The following is a 25,845-nucleotide window of genomic DNA, read 5'->3' as shown; positions in this document are numbered from 1 at the left end:
TCTGGCTTCTTGCTTCATACAGTTAATTTACAGTCTCGGGAGGCTGAGGGCAATAAGAACCTTGTAGCTCTCCAGAAATTCCACCGAGAACTTGTCACTTCATGTTTCAAAAAGTTGGCGTATGAATTTTATGAAATAGTGAAATGTGTTTATATGGAGCTTGGCAAGCTGTTCGATAAAATGCTTGTAGAAAAAGTGGTTTTGTTGCTTAGATCTCTGTGAATGGCTTGTGCATAAAAGCAGTTTTTTGACAAAGTAACAGCTTAGTTTGGCTTTTTCAGCCTAGAGTAGAATATCATTTGGGCGTGTTTCTAGTAAGCGGACTGGTTTCTATGAAAGTTAAAAGATTTTTTCTTTTTTAAATAGTCAGATTTGAACAATGTTGGTGTTGCATTTGAATGCACTGCATCATTATGTTTTTAGAGATTTTGAGCAGCTGCAGCTTCTATTTAGTTCAGTAGTGTTTGTATGGTCTGATGAGGTCTGGAGGTACTACTTGTGTTATACATTTAGCTAAATTAGGCACCTGGGTTTACAGAACTTTCATTAATACCTCTGTAGTCCAGAGGGTGTCGAAAATAGGTATTTATATAAGCTGTCCAGTCCTTTATTTCATGTACAGTAAAACCGGACCAGTGATGTTGATGGAGGAAATCATGATATAAGCCTCATGATTGCAATTCAGTCATCAATATTAGGTTTTTAGCTCTTTATGTAGCTGGAAAATCTGTTACAGGTTTTTTTTTGTGTACTGCTTCAAAGCATCATGTTGACTTTTTCGAAGTGCTTTTTGTTGGACATGTTCGCATCTGTCTAGTAAAGTAAAGAATGCAACTTTTCCAGTCATGGTTAGGAAAATATAGTTTTGTTTCATGCCTTACCTCTCCTCATTACGTTCCTTACGTTCTCTTTGATTGTATTTTAAGCTACGATGTTGTGCTTAGTTGTTTCACTTCTTGTGTCTCCTCCTCATATGAGAGGCGAGTTTTAGGATGAGTGAGGTTTGGAAATTCTGTTTGTTGTGTATACCTGAGTTATTTTCCTTTACTTTTTCGAAATAATCAATCTTTGAATCCAGGGCACTACAGAGTATTTGTTCACCAGGATGTCAGTCCACCTGCAGGTGGTGGTTTGCATGAGTCAGCAGCTGAAAAGGCACCACTGCTGGTTAGTCAGGAGCGCAGGGAATAGTGGGATACTTGAGTCAAGTCGAAAATAGGCCACTCTGTTCTTCATTCTGTAGCAGCAGCAGCAGATGCAACACTTGCAAAAGCTATATCTTCATGTAAATAAAACCTTTTTATTATTGCTGCTTCTGCTTACCTGTAAACAAACAATCAAGGTGGCTGCTTTTTCTCAAACTAGGGCTATTTTATTTTTCATTTGTCATTTGACTTACTCTCTGCATTTGGGAAACAAAGGTTCTTATAAATATTAACTATATAGCTGCTTGGAAAGAAAAAATAAGTTTGTAATTTTAGTTTAATCTGTATGTTTTAGAACACCTTTTAAAAAGCAAGTATGTGCTTTTAAATCTTGTTACTGAAGGAATGCCAGAAATATGAAGTGATCAGCTTTCAAATCAATGGCAGTAAAGGGCCAGGATTTGTAGCCCGGGCAGCTCCCAGGCTCCCTGCCAGCTCAGTAGCTGGCGCTGCCCTGGCGGACCCTCCTGCCATAATAGGTTTGGCTCTGCCCTGTACTTACAATGTATCAGCTAAACCAAGGATGTAGATTTCTATGCTACTGTAGTAGTATACTTTTGTAGCTTGTCAGATTACTTTATTGTTACTGTACCTGTAACTTTTCAAAAGAGAGTTGGTATAAACCAGGTTTCATCTTAGTTGCCAAATACAGAATTCCCTTTTGAAAACTGGACAACAGTGATGCAAGTCCAGAAACATCACTGTGGAACACAGGCATAGGAAGGGGAAGAAAAATGAAATAGTCTTTCCTTCTTCTTACCCCTATTTTTCAGTACTATAAGTTTGTGTTTTCCTCCTTGGACTGACGCTGGTGTGCAGAATCATTAATGTAGGGTTCTTAACCCACAGCTTCCAGGTCAACATTAAGAGTCGAGTGCCCCCTTCCTGGCAGTGTTCAAGGCCAGGTTGGATGGTGCTCTGAGCAACCTGGTCTAATGAAAGGTTTCACTGCACAGGGCAGGAGGGTGGAACTAGATGATATTTAAAATTCCTTCCAACCCAAATCATTGTATGCTTCTATGAAAAGTAGGATATGGGGAGAGAAAAAAGGATGAAGTACCTAGCCAAGGCAAGTATATAACCTTAACACAGGAATGCTGCTTGTGATTGGGGTCATGTCAACTTTCCTTTGTTTTAGTTTTTTTATTTGATCAATATTTTTTGTTTGAAGCAGAAGTAGAAAAATACTGATTGAGAGAGAGAAAACAATAATCTGCTATGAAGCATGGCTCCATTGGAAAAACTGAATTTCTGCTGGAGCAGCTTAGTTTATTTGGTATTTCTGCTGATATTACATTTTCAGAGGTTGCATCTGGTCAAGGTGGTGGCTCAGGTCACGGTGGTAGTAGAAAACTGAAAGTGTAGAAGAGGTCAAGGTAATATGCTTGATCTCTTAAATCAGTATTTGTGTAGAAATTAATTTGTGTATTGTTCTCCCCATATTCTTATTTAGTAAAACCTAAATTACTTAAGTTTTATAGCAGGGGTTTGTCAGGAGAGGAAACTTGCACTCAAGTTAGCTAAATGCTGCAAATGAGCAGCATTGGTAGCAAAATATCTGGGGAATGAGTACATGTGTACTGCAGTTGCATTTATTCTTAAAAGAGAGGCAACTCACTGATGTGGCAAGGATTATACTCTCTTGAATGTGAAACTGGAATATTATTTATCAATGCAAGTTGATACTTGTAAGACATTTGAGAGTCTATAATAATTTATATATTTACATTTTCTTACTTCCCCTGTTTGACATTGCCTTGAACATAAGTAATTTGAGTGTTGTGCTGTAGTTGCTTTTTACTAATATAAACCTGTGACAGGCTAAATCACAGAATTATTGACTGAAGTCAGAATGCAATGTATTAGATCTTAAACAATTACTTCTCTCTGCAGGAAAATATCAGTATCTGAAAACCTGTGGTTTGCTTTCCACTTTCATATCTTTTCTTTTCCGGATGAAACTTCTTATCTTGAGGAAGGTAGAATAGTTGAAGGTGTTTATGCCTTGCTAAAATCTCTCAAAAGCAAAGAAAACCTAAATACTAGATTTACTTGCAAATCCTGAAAATACCACTTAACCACTGAAGGCTCTCAATATGTGTGAGAAGGAGCAGCAGAACTAAACCAAACCTGTCTAACTAGTTGCCTGCCATGCATTCTAGCAGAAAAGTCCCCATCTAGGAAGAGATAATGAGTACTTCATATCTGTGCCTTAATGAGAGCTGCTGTTGCAGCTATACCATGGCTTTGCTTCCTGCTCAAGAGGATAGTGCAAGTGGTGATGAGTAATTTTTAGTGCTTCCCACAGACTCTTGCATATGGTTTCTCTCATGGCTATTTTGTCGTTTCTTCTGTTACTCTCCCTGAAACTAGGTACAGAAATGAGCTGTAAAGTGCATCATCACCTTTCGGTGGTGTGGTGGTGGTAGGAGCTTGAGGAAGAAAGGGGGTCAGTAAGATGTGGAAGGGGTTGTGTTTGAGAGAAACAGTTTTTTCCAAGCTTGTAAAGAAAGAAATGTACATAAATTAGCCCATAAGATGTGAAGGAAAAACTTTCAAAGTTTAGTGGCAGCTTATTTTTGTTTTTTTAAAGAAATGAAGAGGGCAAGAAGGTTCCTGTTTCTGAGTGAGGGGGTTAAGAGTTTTCCAGTAGAGCTGCAGGAAAAGGAAGTGAGAGGTTCAAGGGGAAGAAGAGTTCTGTTTCTGCCCCGCATCTGGTAATAGAGTGCAAAGCAAGACAGACCATGGACTAGGTCAGAAACTAAATGCTTCTTTGTGTGAACTACTTGATATAACAATTTATTATGTTGTATTTCTGAGTCATCCAGTCTAACATGTTATATTGTGAGTAAACGTGTAGAGGTGTTTTTCATAAATTTATTTTCAACATGAGTATTTTCACATCATGTATGATTTGAAAAGAAACCAAAAAATCAGCAAAAACCCCAAAGCCCCAGAAATTGCTGTGGTTCATAATGCTGCAGATGTGTTTGTACAAGTAACCAAAGTTTCTGTGGAATGTCCTAACCAAATTGCACTAGAGATTTACCAGTAACATTAAGTTTTCACCTGAAGATACCTTCTGAATTGCTGTTTGCCTCTTCTGCAGCCCTAATCAAGCTCATGGCTTGCATAGACTTGGGTCAGAAGGTGCCTTTGTCCTCTGGTTGTAGCGGCAGAGTTCTGTGTTGAGAAGTGACTCTGCTTGCATGTGCTTGCTGCTGCTTTATGTTGGATCCAGGAGGAGCTGAGGTCTGTGTGTGCCATCGGGAAGGGATTGTTAGCAGCAGGGACAGGCAGCTCTTACATTCTGCTTCCAAAGATGTGTTGTTCTTTGAGCTCCTTTGCTGGCATTTGAGAACTGACATGCACTGCAGTTTTATTTTATTTATTGTTTTTTTTAATGCAACAAAGTGTTAGAACTTAAAAAAGATTTATTTGTTTCAATAACAGCGCATTTGCTTAAAGGAATGCTGAAACTGGTCCAGGACAACTGCATTTAGAATAAATTGGCTAACTTAGTATGTGACTTCAGGAAATGAAGAACAGTTTCTACTTGTGTAGCAAACACAAGAAGTTTATTGTTTTAACTTGACTTGAGTTTCATGTTCTCTAAATAATATGGGTTTGAAAAGACCTCCCAGCTCTGGAAGCTTGGTTTACATGGTTTGTTTGACTATAAGTTAGATGACTGACAGATAACAATGCTAGTTGTAATCATATTAGGAATCATTGCACCTCTTGTGAAGTTCATTATCTCAACAGATTCAAAAAGAAAAAAGTGCAGAAATATTTTAAACCAAAATTTGTTGTTGACAAAGTCCAGGGAAAGTCTTTAACTCAACTGAAACTTAACTTCTATATCTGAATTTTTTATTAACATTTTTTAGACTTTTCTGTGGGAGTACAATCCTTTCATTTATTGGTGGGAGTTTGTTTGAGAGAGTTTATGAAATACTAGTGTATCTAATAAGACCGAAGTGAAGCAATGTTGTGGAGATAGTGTCAACTGACCTTTACAAAATGGGTGTCTGTAAGTGTGGGTTGGGTTTTTTGGTTGGTGTGTTGTGATGGGGGATTTTTATCTTTTGTTATTTAATTATTTTATTTCACCTTATTGGAAAACACAACTGATTTTTTTTTCTGGTTGTGAGAAAGATTGAAGAAGCTGAGATTACTGAAAGAGTGGATCCCTGAAGGGCATTATTCCTGTCCATGTTTGCTTCTGTCTTTTCTGGGCTTAGTAATCTTTAAAACAATATTTTCAAATGAGGCCACTGTATAACTGCTTGTTTCTCCTCAGTTGTCATCTGTTTTCTACAAAATTCATGATCCTGAAATATTCTACAGTTGTTTGTTTTGTAGATGAAACCACACTGAAGATAGGCTTTCCAGTAGGCAGAGCAGTGGCCGTAGCTTGTTGTGTGTGCTGGGAATGTCAGGTTGCTCAGTTAAGTATCAGGGTTCTGGGCTAAATAAAAGCACAGATATAGCATGGGGGCAGGCTGGGGCAGTGTGGCTTTAAACATATGTTCCCATAAAGTGAGCTTTGTGTGCAGTATGATTATTTTTTTTGTTCACTCTGTGCTGACTTAAGTAGAAAATGCTATTGATTTCTTTTTGCAGTCAAGTGAAAATAAGAGTTATAGGCAATTGACTTAGAGGCAGAAACTAAATCTGCTGGAATGGAAACTGCATCTGGAGGTATGCTTCACTATTTTGAAGCAATGTATCTGCTTTCCTCATGCATTAGTTGAAGGTAGAATCAATCCTTTTTGTGTGGCCAGAAGGTTTTCTTCCTCTTTTGTCCCTCCTTTGTTTTGCCATCTTTATTAGAGCACTTGGAAGCATTCACACAGGTTGTGCTGGGATTCAGCTCTGCCTCTGATTGTCCTTGACTTTCCCACCTCATTGGTGATGTTGTGGTGCCTGAGGAACTACAAGGGCTATTCGTGCATGACATTTCTAGCAGCATGTTTGGCTCTGAAGTTGGTTGTTTGGAGAGAGATACTTCTTATAAGTAATGAATTCTGCAAATTCAGAGGTGTTTAGAGAAAATTCTCACCTGTGTTAATAATGAATTACCATGGATTCATGCTGAGATTTAACACCTTGCACATTCAAAAATGCTGTGTTCGTTGCTTGTGTTAATTATCGTCAGTGCAGCTGAGAGTGGGTGTCAGCTCATGTCTTTGAATGTGTCTATTCCTAAAACAGAGTTTCTGTATCAGTTGTTGCCTTGTTCTCAAGGGTGTTGTAGACTTCAAAGTTAGCTTATGTTCATATCTTTTGATTAAAACCAGCCATTGTACTGGATAACCAGTTGTTCCTTTGCTCAATTCTGTCATGCTTCAAATGAGAAACAGAGGTAGACAAATTGCCAAATTTAACTTGACCTTCAGAACAACCAAAAGACTTGTTATGGGTAGAATGCCATTTGTTCTACTTCTTGTGTCACTTCAGTGATGGAGAAAAACCAGCATAAAACTTTATCAAGTGATGTTCTTAAACCTCAGATGGTGACAAAGCCTGTTCTGACTATGGGACGTGGAGTTCTAAAATTCAAAGGAAGCAGAATGCCCCTCCCTTTCCCCAGGAACAGATATGATAGCTGACTAAAGACTTTGTTTTTGAGACGTAACAAAGTTGTCTTAGTGGCTGGAATGAAGACCTCTATTCTTTGAGAAATCCTCATGTCCTGACACTGAATTGAGGAAAAAAAGTGGGGTGCTCCATTAAAATCAAAAATTATTATTTTTTTACGTTTCAGACTGAATTCAATTAGACCTTGGGGTGACTTTATGGAGTTTCATTCCAGTCCTTCTACTTTATTGTGAGGAGTTGTTTCAACTTTGCAACTTTTCAGCTGTAATAAATGTGATCTGGGTGCAGCTTTAGTACCTAAAAGCTAATTTACCACCCAGGAATTATACCCATATTGTGTTAGCAAGCTTTCATGTAGGTCTGGCTTGGAGAATTGATAATTTCACTGTAGATGGTTTGAGTTAGGGAGTCTGAAGGAAAAGAACTGAAAATTTATGATAGATCTCTGATAAATCTGGGCTTTCATGTGCTTTAGGGGAAGCATTTGATTATGACATGAGTCAGAAAAGAAAAACTGAGTAACTGCAGTTTTTAGGCCATTGCCCTCCTCCCTTTTATATTGAGTCAATAATTCTGCTTATTCTGCTATAGGTGAACCTAATGCATTATAGGGATTTAGAAAAAAAATCTGCACCTGGTATTTGAAACATGTTCTTGCTGAAAAAGATCCCAAAGTACAGGCTTCCTGTTCAATCACTGTTCGGTGATTTGATAGTAATTTCCCACCTATCAAAGTTGTAGTATTTAGCCAGATTTAGCACTACATAGAAAGAGCTGTTTAAGCTGGATGATGTAGTTACAGTATGGCTCTAGGACTTAAAAAATTCCAAAACCAGACAGCACATTTCTTCACATTTATAGTTAGTCACAAACATTCTTCTTAAATGAGTTTATGAAGCAAATGGCAGATTCTTTTTTTCGGCATAGTCTTAGGACCCTATTTCTATCATTTTGGTATGTAATTTGCTGACAAATAAAAATTTGTTTCCTCTTTATTTCAGAGTTTTCTCCTTGCTGCTGGTGTTCCTTGTTTTAAGGTAGCAAATCCTTACATGCAGTATCCTTTCAGGCAGGGAGATATTTCCTAAATCTATCCATTATCTGTAATCAAGCCTGTCTGTAAAGAAATAAAATCAGGTGCAGCTTTCTCTTCTGCTTAAATGTAGCAAATTCTGGAAGAAGCTACCTGGAGCAGCAGAATAATTTTACAGCTTTCAGGGTTTAATGCGAACCCTTTAGTTTTTACCCTTACAAACAGGCTGTCAAGTCTGCTTACCCCAATCTGCTATGAATGTACTTGTATGAAATTCACAGTTCTCAGTCACTCCAGATACTTAAGAATCAGTCTAATTTTAGCAATGGCAACAACACTATAGCTGGTTGAGGTCTCTGAATTTTCATCAGTAAATTTGGAGCAAGGGTGGCAATGACTGAAGTTGTGCTCTCTTTCCTTGCAAATACAAAGTTTTATTATTACAGTGGAAAGGATAAATTTTAATTGATTAGGTTAATAAGATTTCCAGTGGTCTGGTACTACATAGATCTTAGACTGTCTGTGATGTGAAATAATCCGATATTGTTGTTGACAGTTAGAAGGTATCTATGCTACAAAGATTTGCTTTTAAATTTCTGAATTAGAAACTACAGGAATAAAGAGAAGAGCATAGGGTTAAGTTATGTGTAGTGATGCTGGTGGATTACTTTTAGTCTCCTCACATTGATACTAAGCGACCTCTACTCCCCACTCCCAGTCTAGTGAAATCATAGCTGGGAAAAGGGCTTTTTTTATGATAGAAAACCTTATCAGTGCTCAGATTCACTTTTTGTCCTTTTAATCAGCTGTCTTCTTGTGCATGAAGAACGAATCATTTATGTTTGGTGAAGTTTGTGGGGGATTTATAGGTATTCAGCATCTTTTGTGAGGCTCTGTGGAAGCAGGCAATGTCAAGGGCATTGTGTTTCATGACAAGTAGCTTATCCTCACTTTAAGAACTTGCCTTGTTCTTCAACGTGCACATTTCCCCGAGTTCATAAACTGGTTTACAGAGGAGTAAACAAGGGGAAGGATAGCCATATCACTAGTGTGATTTAGGGATATATTTGGGACTGTTCTACAGATTATAAAGCAAAATCTGTTTCAATTTCTCAGGGGGTGCTGTGGTAACACAGAGTGTTTATTAATAATACGATGCAGTTGGTACTTTTAATATGAGCTCTTTTAGTCTGACTGGAACATGTCAGATTTTCCAGCAGGCAAAGCTGCATGTAATGGTTCTTCTGCCTATTTCTCATAGTGTATGTGATGAAAGTCAGGTATCTTTTCAAAAAGCCTAATTGTAGTAATCAGTTGTTCTATATTTGAATGTCTCTGTCAATTTATAGTAGACTTAAGCTTAGAATGCTAATTTCAACAAAAAATATTTCTATTTTCTTGAAAGGTTTTTTTAACCAACCAACCAAGAAAAAAACCAAATTATTAAAAAAATTCACAGATTGCATTATGATTCCCGAGTTAGCCTTTTGGCATCCATTTATGCCTGACATTGGCAAGTCAGTGACATTGGTAATTATTGAAAAATGGAGTAGTAAACCATACAGCATTCAGGAATTTGGTATTGCATTTTGAGAAGAGTAACATCTAAAATGACACATAGACTTCTGCCTTTTGGATATGTTCCTAGGGTGTTCTAAAGGGTTTCATGGGTAGGCTTTAGGTCTGGGAGGTAGCAGAAGGTAGAGGAAAGTGCTGCTGCCTTTTGTTATTCTGTGTATATACTGAGCTGTCTGATGTGATCTGATGTTTGGAGTGAGACCTAGAGGAGTTCAGTAGGTATCATCAGGCAGTGATGCCAATGAAGCTGACAAGCATTTAAGCCCCTTTTTGCAAATGGAGATTGTAAGTACTTGAGACAAAAAAAAAAACCAAACAACAAACCAAAAACCAGAAATGCAGTATTTACTGTAGCATACTGTCTCCATTCCAAAAAGCTTTTTCCTTTTGTTTACCTGGATCAGCCTTGGACATTCTATTTTCACTCTAGCTCTTTTTAATATTGTGTGGTAGACTGTCCTGTTTGATGTAAGTTTGTTGCATTGTTCCCACTCCTCAAGTTTACTTGTAGATGTTTCAGATAAGATACAAGCTCAGCTTTTAAAGATCGAATGGTTACTGCCTGATGGGGAGGTTGGTTTACCACCCTGCTGTTGTCCACAAGAATTGGTTTTTGTAACCCAGTGGGCAACAAGCCAATAACTACACACTTGAGAGAGGTATTGATTTTTTTTTTTCAGAGTTCTGCAAGTCTGGGTGCCCAGTGGAATTCCACAAATCAAGCACAATAACTATCAAAACCTTTTGCTATTTATGCATGTCACCAAACAAAGGAATTAGTGTTCATTGGCTACATGATACATAATCCTTGTATTAATTAATGTTCTATCTTTTATTGGTTAATGATTCTCTCTTCTCACGCTAATCAGTCCTGTGGTGTTTCTCTTGGGCTGGTGGGTTTTTGGGTCAATGATCTGTGAGTGGTGGTTGGGATCTCCCCCTGCAGAATTCCCTTTTACCCAGTCACAGCTGACTCAGCACAGTTGCTGGGTAAGGTTTATTTGTTTCTTCCTTATCTTGGGGGTTCTGCCCAGTGTCCTTGTGGGCCATAAATTCTGCATTCTTTGTGTCAGCTGTCAGTGGTACATCCTTCTCCCCAGCTTTCTTAACCTCTCTCTAGGTGTGAGATCACTGAAACCTTCCAGGCCCTAAAGCTTAGCAAGACAGTTCTACCAACCAGTAATTTGTCTTTCTAACACCTGCACATCACTTAGAGCCTGTGGGCTGCTCTCTGTTTCACAGACTAAATCTCCTATCTTGTTGATTAGGCTTGAAAGTATACAAAAATCAAACATTAAAGAGCATCCTTTCTTAAGAAAATGTTACATATTCCATATTTTGCAACATTGCCACTGAGAGGAAAGCCCAGGCCCAGGTGACATACGTGTCTGCTCTTTCTGTATGAGAAGTCCTTTCCTGTGACTGACACATGTGATGTTCTGTTTGCAACACCAGGAAAGTTCCCATCAAACCTCTGGGGGATGTATCAGCACAAAGGCCAGCTATGCAGTCCACAGACATTACTGAAACTCTTCACAGCAGCAGGATGAGGTACACACCTGCTGGTTTCATCCATTCTTTTCATGGCCAAAACCAGCCAGTTGTAGTTCATGTTGTAGTGAACTTGTCTGGGTTGGGGTTGTAGGAGCAGCCTATAGCTGCTATGAAGTGAAGGTGAAGAAAGACAAACCTTTTAAAGGACTTTTCAAATTTCTGCTTACCTTATTGTTTCACATTTTGAGTTTCTTATGTAGATCTCAAAATGAGCTAATGGAAGTGCATTGAAATGCAGTGTATACTGCTAGCTAGAAATAAATTAAGATCAATCTGTAGATTCACAGCCTCTGTCATTCATGACTGGTTGTCACATGGATGAAAATGAGCTGGCTGAGCTGCTGACTGGAGAAGGCTTGATAGGTTTGGAGGATAGCAGTAAAAGAAAATTACTTTCCTAGTCTGGTATAGAACATTCACCCTAGAGACATCATGTGTAGATTTTTTTGATCTAATAATTCTTTTGGCTTAGTGACTGCTTCTATATCCATAAAAACACTAAAGCACAAGAACTCACTACTTTTTGGAAAGGATTATGTCCCTTTTTTCAGTCAGTCATAGACTTCTTTTTTGGTACTGTTACCTTTGTAAAGGGCTAGGGCCATGTGCTAAGTACAGAATTAAATCCATGAGAAGCTTGCCTTGGGTAACCAGTGGTGAGCACGATCTAGTTAGTGGCTTTGCTGCCGTGTTTTTAGTTAGCTTCTAGTTGCACTTCAGTGTCATGGTTTGCCTTTTCTCAGGGGGAAAAAGGTTTGCAACTCTTTGTGATCTGCTGCTGAGTGATTAACTTACTGCTGTCTGGCAGCAATTAAACAAAGTGATCAGAATGTAACCAGATACCCCTATGGACATTGTGTTCCAGGCAGTACTGTGAAGGACGCTGAGCTCCATAGTGTTCCCAGGCTTTGTCCTACAAAGTCTCAAATACTTAAATTCCATTAGTGTTGTTACAGAGCTAAATTGTTGTTCTTTTCTATTACTTTTTTTTCTAGCTAAGTCTTGAAATGATTTTATGGTACACTTTTTCTTTCCTTAAGAAAATGTGCACTTTAGTTATTATTTATTTATGGTATTGTGCACCTTATTTAAGGCAGCTCTTGTTAGTATATACAGTAAGGATAATATCTGTATTAACTGATGTGATCACAGTTCTAGCTTTGGAGAGATTGCAGTCTTTCAAGCCAGTTCCTTGATGTGGATAATTAATTCTGAAGTTAGGATGTATGTTAAATTATCTGTGAATTCAAGAGAGACCATCATTGAAAGTCTTCAAATTTGAATAATTGGGATAAAACAATTGTTTGAACCATGCGCTATTTTCAAATCTTCCTGTTTTTTTTATGGTCTTGGGCAAGTTGTTTCTAGTTTTCCATTCACTTGTTTGTAAAGTAGTTTCTCATATGAAGGGAGGTCTCTGAAGTACAATTGCAATAGTTAAGACAGTTTAGCTCCTTTGAAATCTTGTAATTATTCTAAATCTCCTGAGCTACATTTTTTAAAAAGTGAATTTGGTACTTTGTTCTTTCCAAAGCATTTGGAAAATGGAAACTGAAAGTGTTACCCAGAAGTAGTAGTAATTGTATTTTTGTTTTCTGTATTAAGTACTACAGCTGGACATCAACCATTAAGTACAATTTTTTGGGGCAAGAGGACAGAGTGTTCCTTTGCATAGTGCCAATTAAAATATTGACAATAACCTCAAGGATTGCAGAATGGGATATCTATTGTGAGGGAGAAAAACTTGAAGACCAAGTTTTTATTGTGGAGGAATGTTCTTAATACATGCTGGCATGCAAGTACTGATAACATGGGGACCTTTGTATTTGAGTGCTGCCTATGGCAGTCTGAAATATCAGTTGGAAAGTTTTCAGGAGGGCAGTATCTCATATTGGCAGTATCATTTTGGTAAAAATTAATCCCTCTTAGAATAGCATGAATTGTAATATTTCTGAAACCAGAAGCAATGCTGATTTTAATTTTTAATCCCTAGTTTTGGATAAGGGAGCTTGAAGCATAGAGAAGCCTTGTAGTTGTGTGATACAGTGCTTATTTTACCAGATTTGAAAAGCATTAATAAAAATTGTTAACTCACACCTTCCTAAAGTATGGTTTCCCTTTGAGTTCCACTTTGCTGTGTTTTTTGCTCAGATTAGTGAACACATTGCCACCATCAGCCTGAGGTGGCTGTTTGATACAACCTACTTGATTAAACCTTGATCTGTGCCACTTGCTTCCTGACCTCAGAAAAACTCCCTTACAGTTACAGGTTAAGACCTCCAAGTTAGTTGACCTGTTCCTGGGACAGTGTTTCTGCAGATCATATAAAAATGACTGTGGGCAAAGACTCTGCTTTCTGCTTGGCTGTCCCTGGCATGGATGTCTTTTGCCTCATACCAGAGCTGTGTGGTTTGTGGTTGTTGTTTGGATTTGGTGTTAACCATGCTTGCTTCACTCTGGTAAAAATGTGCTGATCTAAGATCTGTTAGAAAAGGATTTATAAAAACTTTCCTGCTGTGTAATTCCATACAATTTACTGAAATGTGTTTAGAGTTCAGTAGAGTTTTTCTGAAATGAAATAAAAGTACTTCCGCCTGTCTCAAGTGTTTTGTGAGAGCATTAGTCTTTAGGGAGTTGCACAGTGTACTCACCTATCACACACACCATTTGATAATATTTATTGAATTCTTACAAGTGGGGAAATAGCTAATAAAGTACCTATGTGTTCTTTTCTTTGGACATTTCACTGAATAACCAGAATTATTTGTTTCATCAGATTGCACTGGCTGACTTGCTTTTGAAGTTTTGAATATACTTCTTTCTCTTTCAAATTATTTTGAATGGAAAATATTATTAGCTAAAATACCACTTGGTGGACATCTTTGGAAAGTGCTTTAATTAGCTATTGTATTTCCATAATAAGGACAGCTAACTTTGGAAAAGTATTTGTATAGACTTGCATTTCTGCCGAAGCAAGCAAATAGTATCTAAAGGAAGCTGTGTTTATAATTCCAAAGCTGTTGGTAAAAAAAAAAAAAAGTCAGGTCAAGAGGCACCCATTTATTATAAATAAGCATTTATTATTTCATTACCCCGATTTTTTATAAACCCTAGTGTTTTAGACTATCTGGGTTGCAGCTCAGTAAGACTGCCTCTTTTCCCACATGCTGTAATACCTTAGGTTGTTGGATTGATTGGGGTTTTTTTTAAAACACCTTTCATAATTTTTCATTTGTATCTTGAAGTCCTGCCTTCAGTGGCTGACAAGCGCTGACAGCCTCGCCGTGGCAGTGGTGCTCAGCAGTGCTGCTGAAGGCAGCAGGTGCCAAGTGTCACGCCTGGTCTCTGCAGTGACCTTCACTCTGTGAAGGTCTGAGTGACTGCATGCAATGCTTTGCATGTAGAACTAGTTCAAGGACGGCCATATCAGTGTGATCCTGTGCCTGGTTTGGTAGATGTGCCAAAAGAAGGATGTGATGCAGTGCTGTAGTGACTACATTGCTTTGGCATTCCAGCTGATAGTTGTGCACAGGATTGTTTCTGCTGCATAGTTTAAACATGACCATAGTTTAAATGTCATGATCAATTTTGTGTGTCCAGAGTTGGTTTTGGTTCTGCAGACAATATAATTTTGTCTTCACAGTCTCTGTAAGCAACCTGAGTTGATGGAGTTGATACTTTGCAGTGTATGGAAATCCTCTGCATAGATAGCAGGACCGTGTATAAGAGGGGATGGGCATTTATTATTTACTGTTTAAAATTTGGACTAATTAATGAAATCAGAAGCAATTCCTGAGAGGTAAGGTGTGATCTTATTACCTGTGAAGTTACATGTTTTCATGTGTAGTTGGAAAGCATATGGAATTTTTCTTTTTAAAATTTTATTTCAAAAAGTGTAGCTCAGTGTTAATTATAGACATGCATTGAGGGTTTAGCTGCTACTGAAAATTACTGTATAGCCAGCTATTATTTCAAGTTATCTTGTCTTGTCCCCACATTTTTCCACTCAGTCATTTCTTATCCCATGAATTTTGGAGGAAGAAGGTCTGGTGGAAGGGGAAAACAGGCTGAAGCTGGCAGGGCACAGGCTTGGAGTTCAAAGCCAGAGAGACTGAATCAAGTGCAAGTTCAGAATCTTTCTATGTGACAAAACAAAATGGTTTGGGACTGGAAGAAGGGCTAACTGAGGTCTACCAGAAATACCACAGGGGATTTGCATAGGGGCTTGTGAGTTGTTGAATTGTGACTGGTGAGTCTGCCAAGGGGCACCAACACTGTGGGCATTGGTGCCTACCAACATCTGTCACTGACAGCCGAATCCTGCAAAACCATGTTGTAGGCTGGTTCTGTTCTGTCATGAAAGCTTCAAGATTCTACCTCCTTTTCATGTTCTTTTGATGGTCCCTCTAAATCACTTCAAGCTGTGATTATTTAAAAGGATAGTAGAGTGTTTGGGCTGAACTTTTTTTCAAAATCTGGCTTTGTACATCAGAGCACAATATTTCACATGCTTTGTAGGGATCTGTCAGTAGCCAGTGCTTATTATATAACTAGTTTAAAATAGTAGTATTTCAGAAATAAAAGTGGATTGAGAGTAACTCATAAAATCAAGAAAAAAGCTTGCCATTCCCAGATATTTCTAGGAGAATTTTCCAGACATGGGATATGACTGCGGTGTTTCAGAGTAGTAGACAGTATCTTGGAATTTCAGAGAAAGTGTCCTCTAAAATTCTGTGTTTGCAGTTATCTGCAGATATGTCTGTTTCCAGAGAGAAATGGATGTAGGTTAACCAAGTTTTTTTATAAAGAAGTTTTTGTTTGGGAACTGTAAGGTCTTTGTTAAAAGTAAACTTGCTTTTCATATCCAAGTGTAATTTATGCATAAAAGCAGATTGGCTTTTCAGCTTCTTGATCCAGACTAAATTAAAGTGTTTCATCATTATACTGATATTGATTGGTGTAATGTAAAGCAGAGCTAAATATATTTTTCTTTCTCTCTTTTTTTATGTGTGTACAGAAAAGATGAAAAGGAGTATGCACTGAAGCAAATTGAAGGTACAGGGATATCCATGTCGGCCTGTAGAGAGATTGCAGTAAGTGTACATAAATGAAAGTAATTTTACTGACATTATTACTCAACAGGTATTTTATTTTCCTAGAATTAAGTAACATGGAGATTATTCAAATGTTTTCTTTAAAGTATGCAAGCATGGAAGTTTATTCAGATCTAAGCCTTTTAAAGAAGCTTTTAAAATCATAATTTTCTTTTAGTTCTTTTCAGGTAATAGCAATGCCTCTTTCTGATATAATTTTGTTTCATCTTCTTTTATGTGTTGAGAGGGAAATAAATACGAACTTCAAATGAAGACTTACTTTAGAAAGGAATGTTTTTAAAATGACTTGAAAGAAAAAGGTTCTGAAGGATTACAGCTAACATCTGAAGTCCACTTACTAATAATGTATTTTATTTTAGACTAATGGTGACTTGTTGTTCTTTAGTATCTGAGAGCAGTTTGTTCTCCTCATTTTTAATTTGTTTTGCCAAGTACAGGGAAGTTTCATAACAAAATGAAAAGCAGCTCTAATTATATTTTTTTACACGTGTCTTTTATTACATACCTATTATTCCTTCAAATTGGGTAAAAATTAAGTGTTTGTAAATAAAGGCAGAATTTGATCTTTAAATGTTTTTTGTCTGAAAATGTGCATTACTGACAAAATGCTGGATACTGAGTAGAATTTTGTAATGCAAGTATTTCTTGCATTGCAAAAGGAGTGCACTTGCTTGATTAAATATTTACCTTGTTTTACTGCTGTCACTATGCAGTCAGCTGTTGAATGTATTTTAGGATTGTGCCTAAAGCTTTGTATAATCTGGTAGTGTTGGGTTGAAATACGGCATTCAGATGTGCAATGCAATGTGAGGCATTAGAAACTCATGGTGTCCATGAACTGAACAAACCACTGAGGTTGTGTTTAGTGTAGTGTCCATGGTGATTCTGTATGAAGAGACTTAACAGATGAAACTGCTGTCCTTTTAAAGTGCTTATCACTATAAGGTCAAGGTCACTCATGGATTTGAGAGGTGGCTGCATTGCTGTCAGTCACTTTACACAGGATTTACCCAGTGACTTTTTTTGCTAATATTTCTGCCTTTGGAGGAAATAGGAAATATGATGTTAAAAAAACTTTTAACATCAGTACTAGGTTATATTCTTGGTACTACAAAGTCATTTTTGACAATACTTAGAGTTTTTTGTTTTTTGGATTCTTGTTCTTTGTTTTAAATTTTACTGCTGTGGAGATGTGTGGATTAGTCTGAAGGAGACTTTCCTGTGGGCATGGTAGTACTGTGATGTGGAGCTGGTTCTGTCTACCTGGACAAAACATTGTAAGGAAGGAGAGAGTGTCAAATTATGTTTTACTCCCATGATACATCACTTTTGTTTTTTGTTTAATTAGTAAAGCTTTATACAAAGGTCAGTACAGCTTATGAATTTTGGTATCTACTGTGTAAGTTCCTTGGCTGCTTTCAGTGGTTCTTCTGGTAATTCTTCCATGAGTTAGATTTCATTTTTCTTCTTCAAACCTTATTGTAAAACTCTGTAACCTGAGCTAATGCAGCACATCAGCATTTGCCTCAGTGAAATTTCAGGGCAAATATTAGAATTGTGAAAAAGGTAAAGGTGAAATAGTTGAAAAAATTACTAAGTTTTTGTCATATGGCCAAAATCAAGTGCATTTTCCATAAAAAGAAATAGACTTTAAATAATGCATCAATAGCTTATCTTGTATTTAAAGGCTTAGATAGGTGACAAGGAGGGTAATGTTTACTGGTTAAATAAAGATTATCAGCCTGGACAGAGGCCATTTTAAAAATGTCATGAGTAGTTCTTTTGGCACTTAACCCTTCCGCTTTGCTCTAGCAGCAAAACAAACCCAAATCCCACTTTGGAAGATGAGAAAATGACAGGGACAAAGTGTACCTGGTTCTGTGTGTGTATGTTCAGGATATTTTAATAGTTCTGTAAACTTTAGACCCTTGGCATTGTACTCAATAAATATATTGCTGAACTGAAAGGTACTCAGTTTTCAGTCCAAGACCATTTTGTGTGTCTTATTGCATAGATACCTATAATAGGATCTGCTGGCTAGCTTTCCCTGAAGGAAAAGGCAGACAACTCTTCTCTTCTGGCATTACAAATCAAGTTGGTCTGCCTTTGCTTAGGACTTCAAAACCCATAAAGTTTCTCTTACTGCTTATTCATTTGTAGGAGCTTTTTCTGGAAGAAAGTTTGTATCAGTAGACACATCATATAGGCAGTGGTTCCTGTGGCAAGTGATTGTTGCTTTATTTCAGCTGATCCCTGCTTAAAGAATCCTTATTTCAGCCAATTCTGTTGTATTGAGTACCAAAATATTAGAAAGGACTCTTTATACCTCAAAGAATCCTGTGACCTTTATACCTCCTGTGACCTTTATACCTGTGATCTTTATACCTCAAAGAATCCTGTGAGTGTATAAAAACTGAATTAGTTCCCTGTAACTCAAGTGTGGTCTGAAGATAACTGAAATGCTAACTATTTCTGTGTTCTTGTTATGAGGCAAATTATTGCTTGGCTTAAGCAACAGCATTTTTTGAAGAGCAGAGCTGTAAAATGTGAATGGGAGTAATGAAAGAGAGTGTTTCTATTTTTAGATGATTATTTAGTTAATGAATGTGACATTTCTTTCAGCTCCAGGCTTGCACTAGCTTATTTTGGAACCCGAGGTGGGTTGAAAGGAAGACTTTAATTCTGCTGCTTTTGTGTTTTATGTTTTTTCCTCACCTTATCTAAGTAGGTTCTTTAGAACAAGAAGTGGAGACACAAGAAACAGACCAGAGGAGTATTATTTGTTAAGGCTGTGTTTTCCTGTTGAATATCTTGGCCGTCATTTGTTAAGAACCACAGGCTAAGACTTCTAAAATCTGCAAATAGGTAGTGGTAATGGAATTTGGTGTTTCTGTATCAAAAAGCATAAGAGTAATACAGCTTTATCTGAGATTTCTTGTCCCAAAGTCTTCACTTCCTGTGAGAGTACATTCAAGTTAATTCAATGACTTTGTTTTTCACAGACTATAAACTTTTAATTGTGGATTTTGGGAAACTTAATTGAGAAAATAAGAATAGTAATAAGCCTTTTCTTAGTGCCACTCACCAATAAAGTAAATATATGGATATGTATCCTGTCCCTGAGCATGGAATAACTTCAGTGCAATTGTTATTGGCTTATTTAGCTGATATGATGAGGTTGAAGGTGAATTCACTAAGTGAATGGAGCATAAAAGCAGGATCATGACCCTGGACTTTAGGAGAGCAGACTTGAACCTCTTCAGGTATCTGCTTGGAAGTATTCTGTGAGATACAGCCCTGGAGAGAAGAGGGGTTCAGAAAAACTTGTTGGTATTCAAGGATCAGCCTCTCCAAACTTAAGAAAGTTCCACCCCAGCAAGGGGGAAAGCAAGCAAGGGCAACAGGAGGCCTGTGCGGATGAGAAAGGAGCTCCTTATTGAACCTGGACATGAAATGGAATTATATATGGATTGGAAGCAAGGATAGGCAGAACAAGAGAAGTATGGAGTTGCTGTTTGATCTTGCAAGAATAGGGGTTAGAAAAGCCAAGGCTGATATGGAATTGGGTCTTGCAAAGGACCAGAAGGGCAACAAGAAAGGATTCTACAAATACATGAATATCAAAAAGAAGAGTAAAGAAAGTATGAGCCTGCAGTTGTATGGGAATAAACAGCATGCAAAAGGCCAAGGTACTTAATATTTTCTTTGTCTCAGTGTTTAACAGTAAGTCCAGCCTTGAGGAGTCTCATGCTCTTGAGACCAGAGAGCAAGTTGAGGAAGGAAGCCTTACCTTGGTGGAGGAGGTCCAGGTTAGGGAGCACTGAAACTGGACATACACAAGTCTGTGGTACCTGATGAGTTGCATCCACAAGTGCTGGGAGCTGCTTGGATTTCATTGAGACTTCTCTCTGTTATCTTAGAAAGATAATGCTGAAATATCTTTATCTCTTATTATGGAAGAGAACAGGTGTCATTCCAATTTCCAAGGAGGACCAGGGGAACTACAAGTTGGTCAGCTCCCCTTTAGTCTCTGGGAGGGTGATGAAGCAAATCCTCATGGAAACCATTTCCAAACACATGCAGGACAAGATGGTGATTGGAAGTAGTCAGCATGGATTTTCAAAGGGAAAATAATCCTTAACTAACCTGTTTGTCTTGTATAATAAGATGTCTGGCTTGGTGAATGGGGTGAATGCTGTAGATTCTGTTTATCTTGACTTTAGTAAGGTTTTTAATGGTATCTTCCGTAATATTCTCACAGAGCAGCTAGCACAGTCTACAGACAAAAATGATTTTACTAAAGGTTTCACATGAACCAGAGACTTGAGTCAAGACTTAGATGTTCTTTGTTCAACTTCTGGTCCATTCAAGCTTTTTTTTGCACTCTTGGCAATAAGAACTTCCCTTCTCCCAGGGATAAATTATAAACTCTAGCCTTCTTCTCTGTAAATATTGGCCTTAATTCTAAACTTAATTCGATTTTTCTATATCAGAGTGGTTTTATAGCTCATTCTTTTTTTTCCTGTAGGGGAAGAAGAGACCAGGCTGTTGCTTCTGGGAGAAGCAGAGCCGCAAACCAGCATTGCTAGCCTAGTGTTTTTTGAGTGCCCTAAATCGGTGCTGCTTTGCCCTGTGTGAATGTTTGGTCTGGGTCCTGTAACCATTTTAGTTGCCACATCCTGTGTCTGTGTGTGCTGGTTTTTAGGGAAGGCTGCTCCTTCTGGGAGGCCTTGAAATGGTGCCAGTATGCTGTGGCACACTAACGGGAGCATCAGTTGGCCTTTGTTGTTCAAACTTGTATTTATGGGTACAGGCTAAAATAAATTCAGACTATATTGTTAAATGAGTTACTGAAAGCTCAATTGAACAATTTAGCATGCACAAATCATTCTCAGTCCTTTTACCTACTTATGCAGTATATGTTCCAAAGTACTGCAGCATATTTTGGTTCCTGAGGGTGGGCTAAGTTTTAGAAGCCTTACAGGTTAAATAATATATCTTTGTAACCTTTTTGTGTTTGTCAGCTCTCTTGAAGGTGGCCCTTTCTCACTGTATTTATGTTCTTTTCTGCCTCCCTGCTGTCCATGACCTTCCTTTCTGTGTGGGCAGTTCTTCTGGGGTTGTGTCCCCCTCTTCTTGGGTTTGGCTATGCTGTGATGTGCTGCTGCTGAAGCTGAGCCAAAGAAGTCAGCCAGACTTACCATCTCCATCTTGAAGCACTTTATGCCTTTATGCCACGTGTTTCCTCTGGTGCCATTGACAGTGTGGCACAAGGACTCAAGGGGACATGTTGTGCTTTGCTGGTAGAGGTGGTAAAACTTACTTGCTTTTACCTCTGTCAGGTGCTGCACATCATTTACAAGCTGTTCTCACCTCCCTGGTTGGAAAGTCAACCTCCCTGGTTGCTTAGCCAAATGAGCTAAACATGAACTTACTTAATTTGAGACTGTGGACCAGGCTGGCCTTAAACCTCTTTGACCTGTCTCTGCATCTCTTAGTAACATGGAAAAAGTCAGCTGTACAGGAATAATGGTAACTTTTCTGTATTTATAAAGCACTTAGAAGATTTGTAATGCCATTGGCTTTCTTCAAATGAACTTGCATAAAATTTCATAATAGGTACAAATTCCATGCTTCAGCTCTATGGACCTTTTCTTTGTCCATGACTGTCACAGCAGCTTGCAGTATTTGCTGCTGTGCAGACTTATGTAGCCTTTGGTCCTTGGCTTTGTTGGAGGCAAGGTTAAGTAAAAAAAGGCTTTATAAAAGTCTGTGTACCTGAGTACATTTGCTGTAGGAGATTCCTTTTGAATGTCAGGACTTCTTTTCCCATGCCAAGACAGAATAAATGAGTAGAACGTTTGGCAATGTAAAATCTCCCCATAAATTCTCTACCACCTAATTAGAAAAGATTGTTTGTGGAAACTTTGAAACTCCACTCCCTCTTTCAATAGCTGGAGGTAGTGAAATAAGTGAAAAAAAATTTTTTTTGAAGGAATTTTTATTAGAGAGCTAAGGCATGTGTTAGCTAGAAGGGTCTATGCATTGTGAATCAGCTGGAAAAAGGTTTGTTGGTTCGGCTACATGACAACTCGTGTTTTGCATGCCATAGGAAGAATAAGAGCTCTCTGTATTACATGGTCTAATCTTGTATAATCTGTGTAATTTAAATGCTTTTTGTGTAAGGGAGTACTTAAATTCCTGCTTTAGTTATTCCTCAAAAGGGTTCTGTTTTTGGACATTTTTTGTCTTCTTTATTTTATTGCATCTGAAAGAACAATTAACTTCATTAAATAAAAAGGCACACAAGGAGTAAATATGTGGAATAAAGCTATTTTTGTTTAATCAATTAAGTTGATGTTTCTATCAGCCCATAAATACACTGTAGTGTTTATGAAAATAACGTTTCACAGCTTGAAGTACAATTTTATATCAAGAAATTGGACAAAAGTAGAGCATCATCTGAAGCAGCTACTCAGCTCCATTGTCTTAACCACAGATATGTCCTTTGGCAGTTTAATAACAAAAAAGAGTATGCAGAGGAGAAAGGAAAAGGAAGATGCTGCTTTTAGAGTTCTAAATGCAAAATTTGCAACTTCTTTTCATGCAGAGGTTCCTTTTCTTTTCTTGGGAAGTTGTGTTTCTGCTCAAAGCAGGAGAGCAATACCAGTACATATATGGCAAGTACATTAAAAAGAAGAAAAAGAAAGCTTTTACCCCATTCTAACATAGTATGAGCCAAGGAAACATCTTTGAGTTTGAAACTTGACATCAGTTAGGATATAATCCAAATTCCCACTGCAGCTGTCTAGGGAGAATGACTTCAGTGCTATTTAGGCTCAGTTATTTTCACTTTGTATTTGCTGTTTTGTTCAGATTCTGAATATTCTCAGAACACACAAATGCAAAACCAACCGATGGTGCCTTCAGCAGAAATGAACAAAAAAACCAAAGCCAAACTGCTTCAGGTTAAGCTTTAGGCAGCAGTGCACTGAAAACAAATAGCTGCTTGATCACTCAGATAAAGAAAACCAGAGTTGCCGATAATGCAAAGAAGAGGTTTTTAAATACTTACTTGCCAAACTTAAATACTCACTGCAAGACTCTGTGTGTGTGCACAAGTGAACATATATACTTACCTATGTAAGTTTTAAAGCTTCAGTTGGAATGTTTTGTAAATCATGTTCTTTTCTGAATTTGCCATAAACTTTCAGTTTCCTGTTTCTCATTCTTTCTTTCACTTGGAATTCCTTATGTTCCTCCATTTGTTCCCTGTAAAGTAAAATTAGTTTGTACCTGTTTTGAGTTTATTCTGTGTGGAGTTGTAAAATTGTTTGACTTAATATATTGACTTTGCATAACTAGAATGTCTCTAATTTAATATTACTTGTAACTGCTTATATGCCTCAGGCTGAGAGGTGATGGCATGTGTTCTCAGATGATGGATTATATTTAAGTTGGAACTTCTATTATTGAATCGTCCACTTCATTTAGAAACAAGCTCACATTTTCCTGTTTAGCCTTTCATAATCAATGTAGTAGCAGAAGCTCTTGTTGCACTCAATGTCCCTTGTAAGTGTCAAATCAAGGTGAGCTTCAGCTCTCCTGACACTATCCCTACATGCCTGGGCAAGGTCTGTAAACTCCTCCCATGTAGCCTGTCCCTGTTTGCACCTCTCTGTACACTTGCATTTGAACTCTGACAGTCTGCTAAGCCAAAAGGGTCTACTTGTATTTCTTAACAGACCTGGCAGTTTTCCTGAGCAACTTTGCTCTTCAGAGCTGCTTCCTGTGGCTACTTACCAGTTTCTTCAGTAAGCTGATGTATGCCGTTCTGAAGCTCCAGGTCGGTGCTCTGCCTTCTTCACTCAGGGTCTTAGAATCATAAGATAATGGAATGGCTTGGGTTGGAGGGGGCCTTAAAGATCACTTAGTTCCATCCTTCTTGCCTTGGGCCAGGGGTGCCACCACTAGATCAGTTTGCTCATGGCCCCATCCAACCTGACCATGAACAATGAGAGAGGTCCCATTGTTCCACAGTTTCTCTGGGCAACCTGCTCTAGTTCCTCACTACCCTCTGAGTAAATAACTTCTTCCTAACTTCTAAAAAATTTTTCCTCTCTTTTTAAATTTAAAATTCTTCTCCTTTATCCTATCACTGTCTGCCCATGTAAAAAGTCCCTCTCCATTTTGTAAGCCCCTTTGTACTAAGTACTGGACAGCCACAGATGATCTCCCTGGAGCCTCCTCTTCTCTGTGCTGAATAACCTCCGGTGTAGTTGATGGTTGCAACAGCCAAAGCTACCTTGTCAAATCTCCAACCAGTTCTTCCCTGTTGGAGAGCAGCTGTGCGCTACCTTTATTGGCCCTTCCAATATGTGTATCAAGAAGCTGTTCCTGACAGCCTCCCAAAATTAACTGAGTTAATTCCAGTGGATGTCAAGGAGGTAAATACCTTCTCATAAGAATGATGGCTTGTTGATCAGAGACTTCTCTGAGTTTAGAGAAGACGTCACACTATTCCCCATCCTTATCAGATAGTTCTGTAATGTACTCTCAACACACTGTCCTCCTTACTGGTCTCTCTGGTGTCCCAGATCCATAAACTACCTGAGACTTCTTGCTTGCCGTGGAGTCTGTGAGGCAGAAATGAAATACTATTGGTAGTGCTTAAACTGGATAAATTCAATACAGAACAGAGATGGCTGGATTGCAAATGAATTATCACTGGAAGAAAAAAAAAATCTAGGAATTTGATCAAATGTTGCTTTTTTCCCCCCAGTAGATTACCTGGCATTGTCTTAGCCCTGTGTGTGGCTAAGTGGATAGTGTTTTTAGTCTGCAGTTGTATTTTACTCTGCAAGTTTTTGTGTGCAAATTGTAGTCAGCTTTGTTATTGAAGGCAAAATGTCACCTTCTACTAAAACTTTATTGACTTAACTGAATTCCGTTATGTGAACAGTTTCAGTGTGGTGTTTGTTTTCTTGTGAACATCTGTGTCTATTTCTGTGGTAAACTGAACAGTAGCTCTTTTTAAATACAGCTTCTACTGTATCCTACTGAGATTTTTCTTGTCTTTATGATGACTTGAGATGTAAATGTAGGGGGGTTTTAAGATACAGGAAGCCTTTCCTGTCTTGATACTGTAGTTAAGAGTACAGCACAAAGTGGATAGCCTGGTGTCTTTAATTCTTTGATGCATCTTACAGTGTTTGCATTTTGATAAATGCAATTTGATAAAGACTCTGTGAGCATCATAGTCTTGTTCTCTGCTCCATTTGGCCATCAAATTGGCAAAATGCTTCTGGCTTGTAGAAAGAACATCATGCTCATGCTTCCTCTGTCACTGCAGTGTCAGGATGCTTCCTGGAGCCTGCCTGTTGCCTGCACATTGTGGATGTACCAAGTTGTGGGTATGTGAATATGCCACAAGTGTACTTGACCTTGAGCTTTTTCATATGCCATCACCTGAGCATACTGAAGTTAATGTAGTCCAGGCAGGCTATACTTCTGGAAAAAATTATTTGTTTTTTGAATATGTGGAATATTGAAAAAAGCTATCAGTAAAATGATTTTGATTGGTGGCAGTTATGAAATGGGAGACCTACTGCCAGTTCTTGAAGACATTGAGTCCCTGCCTTTTCTTTCTGTGCTAATGAACTTACTCCATCCCATGGCCCCTGCAAAGTTTATTTCTCAACTGTCATTGTCTTTCCATATTTTCACTTGCTTATTAGATTACTTCAGTTTCATTTTT

General features: G+C 38.0%; 1 protein-coding gene across 1 annotated transcript in view; it reads left to right on the top strand.

Annotated features, from left to right (window-relative positions):
• Positions 1 to 25,845, top strand: part of CDK19 (cyclin dependent kinase 19) — a 154,766-nt gene that overhangs the window by 34,779 nt on the left and 94,142 nt on the right. Inside the window, 1 exon segment of the mRNA XM_014312044.2 lies at positions 15,992 to 16,067. Coding sequence (XP_014167519.1) covers positions 15,992 to 16,067 — 76 coding nt within the window.

Source organism: Geospiza fortis, unplaced genomic scaffold (genome assembly GCF_000277835.1).
Source record: "Geospiza fortis unplaced genomic scaffold, GeoFor_1.0 scaffold98, whole genome shotgun sequence".
NCBI lineage: Eukaryota > Metazoa > Chordata > Aves > Passeriformes > Thraupidae > Geospiza > Geospiza fortis.
Note: the sequence above shows the minus strand (reverse complement) of the source record. Positions and strands in the feature narration are given on the sequence as shown.